A 14,441-nucleotide genomic window follows, 5' to 3' on the forward strand; every position below is an offset into this window, starting at 1 on the left:
TTTCGAGCCTGGACATATCCTCCATCTTCGTATATCGCCGTTTTCGTTTTGAGTGTACAGCTCACTTTCCTATTCTGCTTTAGGGTTATATTTTGGGTCTATTTTGTCGCTTGCACTGGATGCGGAGTGTTGCAATGCTTTGGAGACTTCCTTTGGGACATACTTAGGCACTTAATACCAATTGCATCTTGTCTTCGACTTTGTTTATATGTATGCGGATACAAGAATATACGTATGGACTTGACTATTTGAAACCGTCCATCTCTTAGTAAATTACGTATCAACTCTGGAGACTTTCCAGGTTTTCCTACTACTACATATATTGCTACCAGCCATGGATAATTCCAAATATTTCCAACAAGTATTTTTAACAGCCAGTCCGTACGCTTCTAAGAAAAATATGTCTCATTGTTATCGTAAAAGCTACATACAGCACAGGTCTTAATACGCATCCTCGTCAACCATAGAAGTAACTGCAAGATCTTTAACCTTCAGTTACTGGCGACCCTGTCGTCCCCACATCCTACTTCTTATTCACCGGATCGGCGCCAAGAACCCAACCAATCCCACTAACCAAGCCCCCAGTCATCATATTGCTAACCATATCCCTCTTCCTAACATGACCCTCACTATCTGGCGACAGCGGCCGATCACCGTCGCGAGGAGCAAGCGGCGCCGAACCATCAGCTGCGCCCCTCAGCGGGAAAGCATTCTTATGCAGCGCCAAAGCAGCGCCACGAGCAACCTCAAATAGACCCATGGGCGCCTCGTGGTGATGAGAGTTCGGCATTGCAGCGCGCGCACGGCGAGCCGCACGCTGCCGCTCCGTATCAAAGGCATCACGCTCTGAGTCCGAGGGCCCGAATCCGCCCGGGACGGAGGACAATGTGTCGCCTTTTCTGTCCCAGAGGTCTTCTTCTTGCTGCTCGCGTGCGCGCAGCGATGTGAGCTCTTCGTCGCAGCGACGCCAGGCGCCGAGGATCTCTGGGAGCGGGTCTGGGGATGGGACGAGGACGAGAGAGAGGGAGAGGAGTTCCATTCGCTGGGAGAGGTGCGAGATTTGGGATTGGAGGGTTGGAGGGGGGTGGGTTGGTGTTGTGGCGCGGTGACGACCCGCGTTGTAGACGGCACGCCAGGTGATGTCGTCGGGTACGGAGGTGGTGTTTAAGAGGGGGGAGGAGGTTGAGAGGAGAGACGGGGGTGTGAGTCGGGTTAGGATGTAGGAGTAGGCTGTGCCGAAGTCGTTGGACGATAGAGCGGAGGCGATTGCTAGAGAGGTGATGCGGCGTTCTGCAGTGAGGAGCGCGTGCTCCTTTGAGGGTTTATGGTGAGTTGGCTCGTCTTCGGCTTCGTTTGATGCCGCCTGCGTGGGTACGTCTGCGGCCACTAGGTTTCGTCCGATAGAGAGAAGATCGTCTAGTTTGGTGTAGCTCTTTGCGTTTTGCTCGAGTACTTTCTCAATCAGAAGGATGGGATCGTGATGGACACGAATGCTGACAGGCTGGAATGGAACGCCGTGCTGCAGGGTCAGCGAATAGTATGAGAGTGCGTGTGTTGCGGCGATGAGGGCGTGAATCTGTTTGAATACAACAGAGTCTGGGAAGTGTGGTGTGAATGATTGTAAGCTAATTGTTGTCAGTATCGAGTCGATATATCCTCTTTTAGTAGCACCACTTACATATCATAAGCTCTCTTCATTCCGCCGCGGGTTCGATTTCCGTTGCTTGCATTATCATACGCTGTGAATATGGCCTCTTGGACCGCAGCTTCCACTTGGGCAGGTTCGAGTGGCGCTGATTTGGAGTTGGTGTATATATCAATAGCCAATTCATACTCTAGAAAAAACATCAGTATTGACAACAAAGAGTGGGTTTGGGTCCCATTACCTTTAGCTGCCAGCAGCGCCTTCAAGATCTCTATCTCAACGGTGTCGCGCGGGATCCGCCAGAAAAGTCCATGGTATGGTGAAGGTTCATCCCAGGCGTTGTCGAACTGTTCCGCCTGCCAATCCCGAAGCCAAAGCAATCGTTGTCGAACCATAGACCAGTCTTGGTTTAAATTCGGTTGCTTCACAGTAGAATCCACCACGCTTTTGAGTTCGGCCAGTTGCATTTCCTCGGTGCTGTGAAGGCACATATTTGCCGCAACCCGGCAAGGGACGAGATGACCAAGTTCGGTCAGTATACGGAGGGAGAGAAGTAAAGCGCTGAGAAACGAGACCGACGGGGGTGACGGTTTGGTAAGAGGGTTCGTCGGTCTTAAAAGAGAGTTCTGCAATAGAGATGCACGGGATGTCGAGGACATTGACTCGGTATCATAGTGCACAGATGGCAATTCTGAGTCAGGTGTGAGGTACGAGCTGTCTTCAAGATCAAGGAGCTTCGCGACCCTTGTCAATACCTGGAACGAGCCCTCCAGCACAGCCATTGATGAGTCGGCATGGGCATACACGACAGCAAGACCTGACTGGCCGTATCGAACCTGTAAATCTTTCGCCTGCTCTTCGGACAATTGCGTGCCACCATTGTCGTATCCCCCCAAATCCACATCTGATGGTCCATCCCAACGGGTGAATGCGCCAACAACGCTGTCACGGTCGACAAGACTCCGCGACAGTAGCCATTCATTCACATGTTCCCATCCAGCCAATTCGGTTGCTTGAGGTTTCTCGGAGCCTTCAATGAAAGATACCGAACTCTGCTGAGCTGCTTCGTTAAGCCTCCGCCGTTTTGACCGATTACCGCCATAAAGCCAAGGTCCAATCAGACCCCTCAGGTTGTTGACCAAGTCCATGCTGTTCTCTTCGGAGCTCATCAAAGACAGGAGAATGTTGACCGCGGTTTGATCGTCCATAGACTCAAGGATCTCAAGAGATATAGTTTCGTCGCGATGGGCGTAGAACTCGTAGTTAAGTCGAAGCAATGGTAATAAGCTTGATATCAGCCATGTTCGAATGACTGGTGAGTGCTCGTAGAACGGGATGATAAGATCGAGAATGAGAGGCTGTAGTGCTGTTTCCGAGTCGATCAAATGCGCCCGGTGGATAAGGAATTTGGTCAAAGGATCTGCTGAAGCTATCTCGTCTTCCTCATCAGGACGTTGCAGTGGCCGTAAATGAATCTTCCGCACGCGCTTCCTTGCGAGCGATTCGGACAAGTCCTGGACGGCAGAGGTATCGATCGGTCGGTCGGATGGCAGGTTAGAGCTATTTGCTAGCTCTTGTAGCACTGTGGTGTACTGAGAGGGCTCTGTGCTCTCTGGGAGAAAGGTCAAGATGATGCGCAGGAGGCGTTCTAACGGAAAACAATGGGGAAACCGGGCCTGTAGAATAGGCAGGTCCGCCACACTACCACTTGCACAGAGGTGTGTAGCTAGTAGAATAGCATGCGCGTCGGACAGCTCTTCGAGAGCCATGATCAAGCTAAAGAGAGGGGGCACTCAAGTGAGGTGGCCTCATAGTTGGTGATGGCCATGTTGCATACGGCGGGGCGCACAGACCAAGTCGGAAACGAAAGGGAAGAGTCGCATCCGCCGGCACTTCATCACTACCTTTTTCGCGGTCTCTGTGCCTACCACTTACTCAATTACCTTCTTCTACACATCACAATGGCTTCCGGTTACGGTAACAACGGTGGTATGTGCTCATTTCCCCCATTCTCGGAGAACCTGCTCGTGGCCGCGCCGCCATGGCGTCGGATCACAACTTGCGCACCCAGTTCCCGCCCCCGCGTATAAAACCGGCTAACGCAGTATGGCTTTTTCTAGGTCCCGGCCGCTGCTACCCCTTCTGGCAAGAAGTTCTTGGTTGCTACGTGGTGAACTCAGGCGATGGTGCGAGCGGCAAGAAGAAGTGTGTGCCCGCCCTGGATGACTACTATGAGTGCCTTCACCACCGGAAAGAGGTAAGGGCAATCCCCGTTCGATCGAGATACCCGTATACTTGAATGATGGACCTGGATCTAATAACGAGAAATTGGAACAACAGGCTCTCCGCACTATGAAGATGCAAGCTGCCTATCGCAAGGCCGAGGCGGCACACCCCCGAGAAAACGCCCCCAAGGCTGAGCAAATCCGGAGCTTGGGTCTACTCGGGAAGGAAGAGGATGCAGCCAATGTGCTGAGCCAACGGTAAATGGGAAGGATGTGCTTGTTATTTTTCAATGCGTGTGATTCCGTGTTTTCGGCCCGGGACTTTTGCCCGGAGCCTGTGACTGTATAGAAACGCTCAACTGGTTGACTTTCAGGTCTGTCGGTGCGAAATGATACTCCAATTCAACGACAAACAGTGTTTATTGTTAATTTTGGTGTGCTCCATCCAATGGATTCTGGGAATGGCAGAAGCAGCCATGTAGGACGAGATATATCCGATCTCAGAAGCCTACTTGACAATATAAGCATGGTTTTTGATTAGGCACAGGGAAATAGGTCTCCTTGCCAGTCCCACGCGCCTAGCCGCTTATCCCGGGGTTCTTTGTATGGCTAGTTTTTCTCTATATATTTCAAGGAGTCATACTTTGGAGATGGTATGATAAGCCCATGACTATCTTCATAACTACAACCTGGGCTCGTAGGCATGATTTACGTGCTCGGTTCGCGGGGGAAAGCAGGAAAATAATGCACAAGGGAAGGGGGAGGGGAATGGGATTGAAGATGAGAATCTGTATACTCCGTAGCAAATATATAGTTCGGCGGAGGTCGATCGATGCATTTGGACGGCAACAAAATTTGCTTGACACCTTCGATATGTATATAAGTATGGCAAGCATCACTTTTTGCACCGAAATCTAGTCACTTGTCTTTCAAATATCATCAGACTATAACCTACATCAATGTACATGCATTGCTGATCGTTTGTGATTCCTTAACTTTGAAGAGGCCATCTGGCATGTCTTGGCGTTGCTCCTTCCTTCAAAGCTTGAACGGATTCTCAGGTAACCCTTTACTTGCATTATCCACGGAAGTTCGCTTCATCACAACATCTTCAATACATCAAATTAGGGTATTTTCGATCAAGCTAAAAGCCCTATGTCATCCAACGCGTTTCAAGGACTCACGTGATTCTTCCAACAGCAGAAAAAAAAATCGGCGCGCTGTGAGTGGAAGCCCACCGCCCGCGCTAAACCACAAACGGCCTAGGCGGAGTGACCCAAACATGGACCAGCGCGCCGGGCAGAAGCACCCCCAATGATATAAACCCGGCTGCGTGACCTCGACCCTCGCTCTTGTGTACTAAATCTAAATCCCCCCGCTGACTCAGCATCGCGGCTTGAGGTGTTGGGCGTTTGGTCTTTGTTTTTCATATCGAGGTCCTTCCACCCTAATTGCGCGCTTTGTCGCGCGCAATTGCTCTCGTCTTTGTTGTGTTCTTCCCCCCCCCTTTTTTTCCCTTATTCAAATTGTGCCGCATAGTCGCGAGAAAGGTGAAGACCCGCGATGGCTTCCCGGTAAGCCCCTTCATCCAATCACCACGCGTCTATCACGTGAAGCTAACCAAATGCAGACTCGACCGTCTCGTCACGTGAGTATATGGACCCCAATGTATGGGATCACGTGAAAACCTGACCACTGACCAATGACAATACAGACTACTCGAGACGGGCAGTACTCAGTTGATTCGTAATACTGCTGCTCAGCAGCTTGCAGATGTGCAGAAACAGCATCCAGATGAGCTGTTCAATCTACTCGGACGCATCTTGCCGTACCTCAGATCCAAGTCCTGGGACACAAGGACAGCTTCTGCCAAAGCTATTGGACTGATTGTCTCTAACGCCGACATCCATGATCCAAATGAGGACGATGGACTCCAGATCAAGTCTGCAGCAGAGGAAGATGATGTGGAGATTAAGTCCGAGATCAAATCCGAAGAGCCGATTCCGGCCGATGATTTCCTCAAACTCGACACCCTGGACATCCCTTCCGTATTAAAATATGGAAAGCGGCTGCTCGGCAGTGCGGGCAAGGAGTACGAGTACTCCCTCGCGTCCATGGAGCCAGCTTCCCGTCTGCAGCACCAAAAGAAGACTTTGACTTCAAGGCTGGGCCTCGAAGGCGAATACCTCGAAGAAGACCTGATCGAGGATATCGAATTGGCTCCTAAAGTGGTAACTCCTGCCCCAAAGCATGAGCCTACTATCCCGCCGATTCCTCATCATAGCAGTCTTCATGAAGCTTCCTCCCGCCGGCCCTCCTCGCCTAGTGAAAGTGCGACAAAGGAAGACGGAGGGCTGAGCAAGCGACAGCTCAATCAGCTCAAACGGAAAAACAAACAGAACGCTAAGATGGGGGCCAACAAAGTCCGTGTCGTGGACCTGTCTTCTCGTCGACAGTCCGATATTGTCACAACCCCTCTGGCCACAACTCCTCATCCTGTCAAAGCAGAGAATGGAGATGACCACAACGGCGAGACAAAACCTGATTACTTTTCCTTTGAACGCACTGAAGAAGATGACGATTCTAAGCTTGTTACTGAATTCAAAGGAGCTGTCGCCCCAGAGCGACCTCATATCCTGCCAGATATTGTGGAGCAGGGTGCAGGATGGCCTCTGGAACACATGTGTGAATTCTTGACTATGGACATCTTCGACTCCAACTGGGAAGTTCGGCATGGCGCGGCAATGGCCCTGCGTGAAGTAATCAGGGTCCAGGGCGCGGCAGCTGGCCGCCTGGATGGAAAATCTCGCTCAGAAAACGATGCACTCAATCGCCGGTGGCTGGATGACCTCTCATGTCGACTACTCTGTGTTTTGATGCTTGACCGATTTGGTGACTACATTTCAGACAATGTGGTTGCGCCGATTCGCGAAACCGTGGGCCAGACTCTCGGTGCTCTTCTCTCACACCTACACCCGAACTCAGTTCGAGCGGCCTACCGATGCCTATACCGGATCATAATGCAGACCGACCTGGGACTGGACCGTCCCGTATGGGAGGTCTGCCATGGTGGTATGATCGGGCTGCGGTACCTTGTCGCAGTTCGAAAGGACTTGCTCGTCAAGGATTCTAACATGATGGATGGCGTACTGGAAGCTGTCATGAAAGGCCTCGCTGATTATGATGATGATGTCCGCGCTGTTAGCGCCGCCACACTTGTTCCCATTGCAGAGGAGTTTGTGTCCTCCCGGACTGGCACTCTTGGCCCTCTAATGAACATCGTCTGGGACTGTCTCTCCAATCTACAGGATGATCTTAGTGCTAGTACAGGCTCTGTGATGGACCTTTTGGCCAAGCTGTGCACATTCTCCCAAGTTCTGGATGCTATGAAGGCTAACGCTGCAGATGATCCGGAAGCGTCCTTTGGAAAACTTGTTCCTCGCCTCTACCCATTCCTCCGCCATACTATCACCAGCGTTCGCTCGGCTGTCCTCCGGGCTCTTATGACATTCTTGAAGCTGGAGGGCGAGGGCACTACAGATTGGGTAGATGGCAAGGCATTGCGCTTGATCTTCCAAAATCTTCTCGTGGAGCGCAACGAGGGTGTTTTGAAGCTGTCTGGCCAAGTGTGGTCTGAACTACTTAATGTTGTTGAGATGCGCGGTTCATTCAAGTCCGAAGACGAGTTATCAGGCTCCATCCAGCCGCTTATCACTCTGACTCTGGGTGCTTTCGGCGTTCCCCGGTACCCCATCCCCATGAACACCTCACTCTTTATCAAACCGTCTGGTCTGCCATTCTCCGCCGCTCTCCCGGCTCCCACGCCTTCCAAAGGCTCTCCCCCTGCTTCTATTCCGGGCGGCGCTGAGACCAAGGTGGGACGGAGGCGCAAATCGGAGAAGAAAGAGAAAGAGCCACCTCCGCCGTCAGCTCACAACGTGGACGGACATATGCTTTCCGGTGATATTGACCTCGTTGGTGCAGATACCATGCTGAGATCCAAGATCTACGCCGCCAAGGCGTTGGGCGCACTGATATCTTTCTGGGACAAGAATGAATTATCTAGCCTTTGGCCGGCAATTCTGGATGGCCTTAATGCTTCTGCTTCCACAACCCAGCTTGCCTCGGCCATGGTCCTGGAAGAGTATGCTCGCCAATCCGGACCAGAGAGCAAATATCGCTCGTCTTTGTGTGACCGTCTTCGACCAATTCTCGAAGGCGAGCGCCCATCCTGGTATTCCGACATTGCGTGCTACCTTCATGTCGCGCGCTCCCAGTGCCATTCATTACTGAATACCTTCCGGGATCATGCGCATGTGGCACCTTCCCGGCTGCCAACCTTGGCTGTGGTCGTTCAGGGCGACTCAGAAGCTGGGCCTAATGCATTTTCTTTGGCGGACGCCGAGAAAATCGTTGGTCCTGACTTTGATCGGCTGAAGAAAAATCTCACACCGGCCCAACGGATCACTGCTACCCAAGTCTTAAATGACACTCGTACCACTGCCCAATCCGCCGTGGAGGAGGCGCGATTGATGAGGGAACAGCGGGACATGCGTGTTCTTGCTGCCACTGCTGGTGCCCTGGTCGCGTTGCGGGATATCCCCAAGAAGCCTGGCCACATCATCAAGGGCATGATGGACAGTGTCAAGAAGGAGGAGAATGTAGAACTTCAGCAGCGCTCTGCGACAGCAGTGGCAGGCCTTATCGAACACTACACAGCCGCCACGAAGCGTGGACCAGTGGACAAGATCATTGGTAACTTGGTTAAATACTGCTGTGTGGACACATCCGAGACACCCGAATTCCCGCACAACGTGCAGTTGGAGAAGTCAATCTTGTCGCTACGCAAAGAAGAAGACCGACGCGACCATCCAGATGCGGCCAAATTCGAAAGAGAGGCAAGAGAGGCACGGATTATGCGTCGTGGTGCTAAGGATGCGCTGGAGCAACTGGCAGTCAAGTTCGGCCCTGAGCTGTTGGAGAAGGTTCCCAATCTCGCGAAGTTGGTCGAACGGCCATTGAGGGATGCTTTGGCAGGAGATGAACTTCCCGAGGATATCACCAACCCAGAGAATGAACTTGGTCAAGAAATTGTGGATGGTCTGTCTACACTGCGGGCTCTGCTACCCAAGTTTGATCCAGGTCTCCACGAATGGGTCATCGACCTTATGCCGATTATCGCCAAGGGTTTGCAGTGCCGACTTTCTGTCATTCGTTACGCAGCAGCCAAATGTTTCGCTACAATTTGCAGTGTCATCACCGTCAAGGGCATGACAATGCTGGTTGAAAAGGTCTTGCCACTTATTAACAATGGGTTGGATGTCAATCACCGTCAAGGTGCGATTGAGTGCATCTATCATTTGATCCATGTTATGGAAGATGGGATTCTTCCCTACGTCATCTTCCTGGTGGTTCCTGTCCTTGGCCGAATGAGCGACTCCGACAACGATGTGCGTCTCCTAGCGACAACATCATTCGCCACCCTCGTCAAACTCGTTCCTCTGGAGGCCGGTATTCCCGATCCTCCTGGCTTCTCAGCAGAGTTGCTGGAAGGCCGTGACCGAGAGAGGAAGTTCATGTCCCAGATGCTGGATGTGCGCAAGGTTGAGCCGTTCGAAATTCCAGTCGCGATCAAGGCCGAGCTCCGACCTTATCAGCAGGACGGTGTCAACTGGCTTGCTTTCCTCAACCGCTACAATCTGCATGGTATTCTTTGCGACGACATGGGCCTTGGCAAGACACTGCAGACCATCTGCATCGTGGCGAGTGACCACCATATGCGAGCGGAAGAGTTCGCCAAGAGTCAATCTACAGACTCTCGAAAATTGCCTTCTTTGATTGTCTGTCCACCTTCTCTCTCCGGACATTGGCAGCAGGAAGTCAAGCAGTATGCTCCTTTCCTCAGTTGCATTGCATATGTCGGGCCTCCCGCGGAACGGACGAGACTCCAACCCTTGCTGGCCACCACAGATGTCATTGTAACTTCCTACGATGTTTGCCGCAATGACAACGATATCCTCTCTCCTATCAACTTCAACTACTGCGTGCTGGACGAGGGCCATCTTATCAAGAACCCCAAGGCCAAGATCACGTCTTCAGTTAAGAAGTTAGCCAGCAACCACCGTCTGATCCTCTCTGGCACTCCAATCCAGAACAACGTCCTTGAACTGTGGTCGCTCTTCGACTTCTTGATGCCCGGTTTCTTGGGAACAGAGAAAGTCTTCTTGGATCGGTTCGCCAAGCCAATTGCAGCGAGCCGTTTCAGCAAATCCTCTTCCAAGGAACAAGAGGCAGGTGCTTTAGCAATCGAGGCACTGCACAAACAGGTCCTGCCATTCCTCCTCCGTCGTCTAAAAGAGGAAGTCTTGAATGATCTCCCTCCCAAGATTATCCAGAACTACTACTGCGACCCGAGTGAACTGCAGAAGAAACTGTTCGAGGACTTCACCAAGAAGGAGCAGAAGGAGTTGGCAGATAAGGTGGGCAGCGCAGACCGAGGCGACAAAGAGCATATCTTCCAGGCGCTTCAATACATGCGACGTCTATGTAACTCTCCTGCCTTGGTTGTCAAGGAAGGTCACAAGCAGTACAACGAGGTGCAAAGCTTCCTGAGTGCCAAGCGTTCGAACATCAGAGATGTTTCCCACGCGCCCAAGCTAAACGCCCTGAAAGATTTGCTGGTGGATTGCGGTATTGGCCTGGACCACACAGCAGAGGGTGAACTGGATACAGGCGCAAGCTATGTCAGCCCCCACCGAGCCCTTGTGTTCTGTCAGATGAAGGAGATGCTGGACATTGTGCAGAACGATGTCCTCAAGAAACTCCTCCCGTCCGTGCAATACCTTCGCCTGGATGGAGGCGTGGAAGCAACCAAGCGCCAGGACATCGTTAACCGATTCAACACCGACCCAAGTTACGACGTCTTACTCCTGACTACTAGTGTTGGTGGATTGGGTCTCAACCTTACGGGTGCAGACACCGTCATTTTCGTGGAGCACGACTGGAACCCACAGAAAGATATCCAGGCTATGGACCGTGCCCATCGTATCGGTCAAAAGAAGGTTGTCAACGTGTACCGCTTGATCACGCGAGGTACCCTGGAGGAGAAGATCCTGAAGTAAGTCATTCCAATTCCACATGAAGTCCGCATATGCACAACCACTAACACGAACCTCGCCACAGCTTGCAACGATTCAAGATCGACGTCGCCTCCACTGTCGTCAATCAACAGAACGCCGGGCTCGGAACAATGGACACAGACCAACTGCTCGACCTGTTCAATCTCGGCGAAACAGCAGACACAGCCGAGAAGCCAAGTGACACAGCCGGCTATGAAGTCGACATGGTTGATATCGACGGCGAAGTCAAGGAGAAGGGCAAGAAGGGTTGGCTAGACGATTTGGGCGAGCTCTGGGATGACCGCCAGTACCAGGAAGAATACAACCTGGATTCGTTCCTGGAGACCATGAAAAATTGATCCATACTGCGCCGCCCATGCCCGATTTGGAGCTTGCCCCAGCAGTCCAGGCCCGATGTCTACCTCTCTTTGCTTGCATGTCAGATGCATATCTACCTACCATTTTCCATTCCCCTGCGTTTGATTCACATTTCCACACCTCTTCGACCCAACCCTCCCCGAAAACACACCCATATCCTCACAACCCTCAAATGATCGTCATGCTTAATGCCACTGTACCATTCTCCGTCCTATGCCATGGAAGCTCTTGTCTGCACGGCAGACCGGAGCGTAATTGCTTATTTTTTAGTATTTGTTCTACCACTGGGAAGGCTTTCTGATTTCTGCTCGTTCTTCTTTCTATTCTCTGAACCCTTCATGTATTGTTAGCTTCTTTGATCTCTCCCCACAATGGATGGAGATTCTAATTTCTGTATGTTGTACATAGCAAATCCTTGGATTTCGTCCACAACCTTATCTTTTTCATAAACCAAAAATGGCACGTTCTAGTGGATGCTCACTCTACGTCGTTAGGGACATTGATAGTTTAGAATGCACACAACTGACCATCTTCTACTGTGCCCATGGGTTTCATCACAGAATTGATTTGAAAATTCTCTTGACAATACATACACAGAAACAAAAGCACCTCGGCGCCGTTCCAATAGCAATAGTCCGAAAGCATAACCGTAAACGCCATGTTTCCCACCAAAGGTTGACCCGAGGGACAGGCAAAAAAGGAAAGTAAGAAAAACAACACCAGACACGAAAGGAAGATATTCCGTAAGGTGACGAGGGTCCAAAGACCCTCAAAAATGTTAGTGGTAGATACAAATCAAGAATCGAAATGTTGGTTCGTTGACACCGCAGAAGAGCATTACTGCAGCGTGTGCTGGACTGCAAAGGTCCAGAAGGTAGTAGAAAAAGGTGGTAACAAAGGTAGTAACAAAAACCAGGTACTAGGTTGATCATAAGGCTCGAAAAAAAAAAAAAAAAAAACAATTCATCAGAGACGCGGCCTAACGCGACATGTGTTGGTTCATTAGGTCATTGCATGTTTAGGCCTGTCTCTTCGGCTTCGAAAGCATGTTGAGGCGGCTCATGCTCAGAACACCGCGACTCCTTTGCTTGCTAGCAGGAGTGCCAATTTGGCCAGAAGGACGCACAGGAGTCTTGGTAAGGCGTTTTTTCACCGGGCTTGGAGTAGGCGGGTTGGACTTGAACCGCTTGGTGCTGCGCTCATCAGACTGAACATTGGTAGGTGGCACATTCTCAGAATTTGCAGTGCTGGGAGCATCGTCGTCATTAACTTCATTGCGGTGCCTCTTTTTATTGACAATGCCATGAGCAATGCCATGAGTCACCACGGGAAGCTCCTCATATGGAGCGGGCTCTTTACCGGCGTCCGACTTGCGAACAGGACGAATAGACTTAAATTCGGAAGTAGGAGTAGTAGACGTCAAGACAGCCGAGTTCTTCTCTGGGGTGAGAGCCGGGAGAGTGGGATAGACCACATCTTCGGCCATGGAACGATGCTGAGCGGAAGGGGCCTTGGAAGGAGAGGGTGAGGCGACAGCAAGTTGATGACGAGACTTGACACTCGGAGTGAACTCAACGTGCTTCTTTGGCGAAGGGGTTGGAGCGGAGTCGCTCACGTCACCGGCTCCTCCAAAGAGCGACCTGGGGTTGAAATCGGGCGCCGCAACGTGGGTACCAGACGCAATTTTGGCAGGGTCACGGGAGAAGAGTGGTTGACGCCGACGAAGAATAGATTTAAGGCTCCCAATGGTGGGCAATTTGCCCTTGAGGCGTGGATTAAAATCAGTGCGAGGAGTTCGAGGTGAGGCGATTGTTTTGGCAGCCGGAGATAATTTCAATGATGGAATCATTGAGGTATTCGGAGCCTTGATGCTGGTGGAGGTCGTGCGGGCAAGCGAAGCATGTGTGGGAGTCATGAGGGAACTGCGAACGTTCGCGCGAGGGCGAGGGCGAGGACCTGCAGGTCGGCGAGGGGTTTTGACCTTCTGCGTTCGATCCTTTGACTCATGACGAGTGGATGTATCTTCGCTTTGGTTGTGTTTGACACGCTTAGCCGCTGTAGCGGCCGTGGGAGTGGACAGGTTAGAGACCTTAGTGGCAGAGCGAGAAGGGGACGAGTTCTGACTCTCCGGTTCGTCAAGCTGCGCCTTGGACTTGGACCGCTTCAGGGATTTGGTAACGGGCTGGAAGCGACCGGGTGTAGCACGGAAAGATGAAGCGTGCCCGGCAATAGAGTCCATTTTTCTGAATTCGGCCATGTGGATGTCGCTGAAGCGGTTGGCTTTTCCTTTTGGCATGGCAATCTTCCGGTCTCCATGACATTGTTCAGTTTCGCGATCTTCTGGTTTTGGCTCTGAATTTTCCTGGACCATCTGCGCCTTGATTCGAGCAGCATCGGCACGGACGCTTTCCATCAGCTGTTTGGCCTCGTCGCTGAGTTCCGTCTCCTGAGAGTGGAACTTATACTCGAATCCTGGAGTCCCAAACTGATCGGTCAGAGGAGATGCTTTGGATTTGGTCGGGGTATTGTCACTGATGCCGCTCTTGACTACATTGCCGTTGGCATCTTTCTTAATGGGATTGAATCCGAGGAGCAGGCCTGAGTCTGCCTGCTTGGTTGTGCTCTGTTGCGCCTTGCTGGGATGCATTTCTTCTCGAGACGGACGAGGCGCAGTCACACTAGTGGGGGTCCTAATACTAGCCCGCTTTTGTTGAGCGGACGCACGAGGAGTCTTTTGAGATGGGGTTTTCGCAAGGGGGGTTTGGATGTGTGGGAGTTCGGAGCTGTCAGTCTCCTCGCCTTCGGCGACAGAGTAAAGTCTGGGAGTTGTGACTGGCTGAGGGGTCATTTCTTCAACCTGAAAAAGGCAATAGAAGTTAGTTTACCAATTTCGACTAACTTGTCCCACAACAGGTGTTGTTGCTATGTTACTTACCTCCGGGGTGTCCTGGGCACGACGGAGGCGCGCGGAACGGCGGATCGCCATGATTGAAGACGCGAATGCAAGGAATCAACAAATATCAGAATATTGCAATAACTTAAAGAGTAGTTAGTGCAGGGGGTGGTAATGGGTCG

General features: G+C 51.6%; 4 protein-coding genes across 4 annotated transcripts; 2 read left to right on the top strand and 2 right to left on the bottom strand.

The window, feature by feature from the left end:
• Positions 1-523: 523 nt before the first annotated feature.
• On the bottom strand, positions 524-3,414 carry N7525_000282 (secretory pathway Sec39 family protein; the record flags this gene model as incomplete). Its single annotated transcript, XM_002558628.1, has 3 exons — positions 524-1,625; positions 1,679-1,835; positions 1,887-3,414. 3 exons carry the CDS (start codon positions 3,412-3,414, stop codon positions 524-526), a joined length of 2,787 nt encoding a protein of 928 aa, XP_002558674.1.
• A 51-nt stretch (positions 3,415-3,465) lies between these two features.
• N7525_000283 (uncharacterized protein) lies at positions 3,466-4,132 on the top strand (the record flags this gene model as incomplete). The annotated part of the gene is made up of 3 exons (XM_061211521.1): positions 3,466-3,634; positions 3,766-3,902; positions 3,986-4,132. 3 exons carry the CDS (start codon positions 3,466-3,468, stop codon positions 4,130-4,132), a joined length of 453 nt encoding a protein of 150 aa, XP_061070747.1.
• A 1,301-nt stretch (positions 4,133-5,433) lies between these two features.
• On the top strand, positions 5,434-11,347 carry N7525_000284 (DNA-binding ATPase; the record flags this gene model as incomplete). The annotated part of the gene is made up of 4 exons (XM_002558626.2): positions 5,434-5,444; positions 5,501-5,518; positions 5,585-10,987; positions 11,053-11,347. 4 exons carry the CDS (start codon positions 5,434-5,436, stop codon positions 11,345-11,347), a joined length of 5,727 nt encoding a protein of 1,908 aa, XP_002558672.1.
• A 1,037-nt stretch (positions 11,348-12,384) lies between these two features.
• N7525_000285 (uncharacterized protein) lies at positions 12,385-14,352 on the bottom strand (the record flags this gene model as incomplete). Its single annotated transcript, XM_002558625.1, has 2 exons — positions 12,385-14,223; positions 14,302-14,352. 2 exons carry the CDS (start codon positions 14,350-14,352, stop codon positions 12,385-12,387), a joined length of 1,890 nt encoding a protein of 629 aa, XP_002558671.1.
• Positions 14,353-14,441: the final 89 nt, after the last annotated feature.

This window comes from Penicillium rubens (genome assembly GCF_028828025.1).
Source record: "Penicillium rubens strain IBT 27055 chromosome Unknown utg000001l_segment0_segment0, whole genome shotgun sequence".
Lineage (NCBI taxonomy): Eukaryota > Fungi > Ascomycota > Eurotiomycetes > Eurotiales > Aspergillaceae > Penicillium > Penicillium rubens.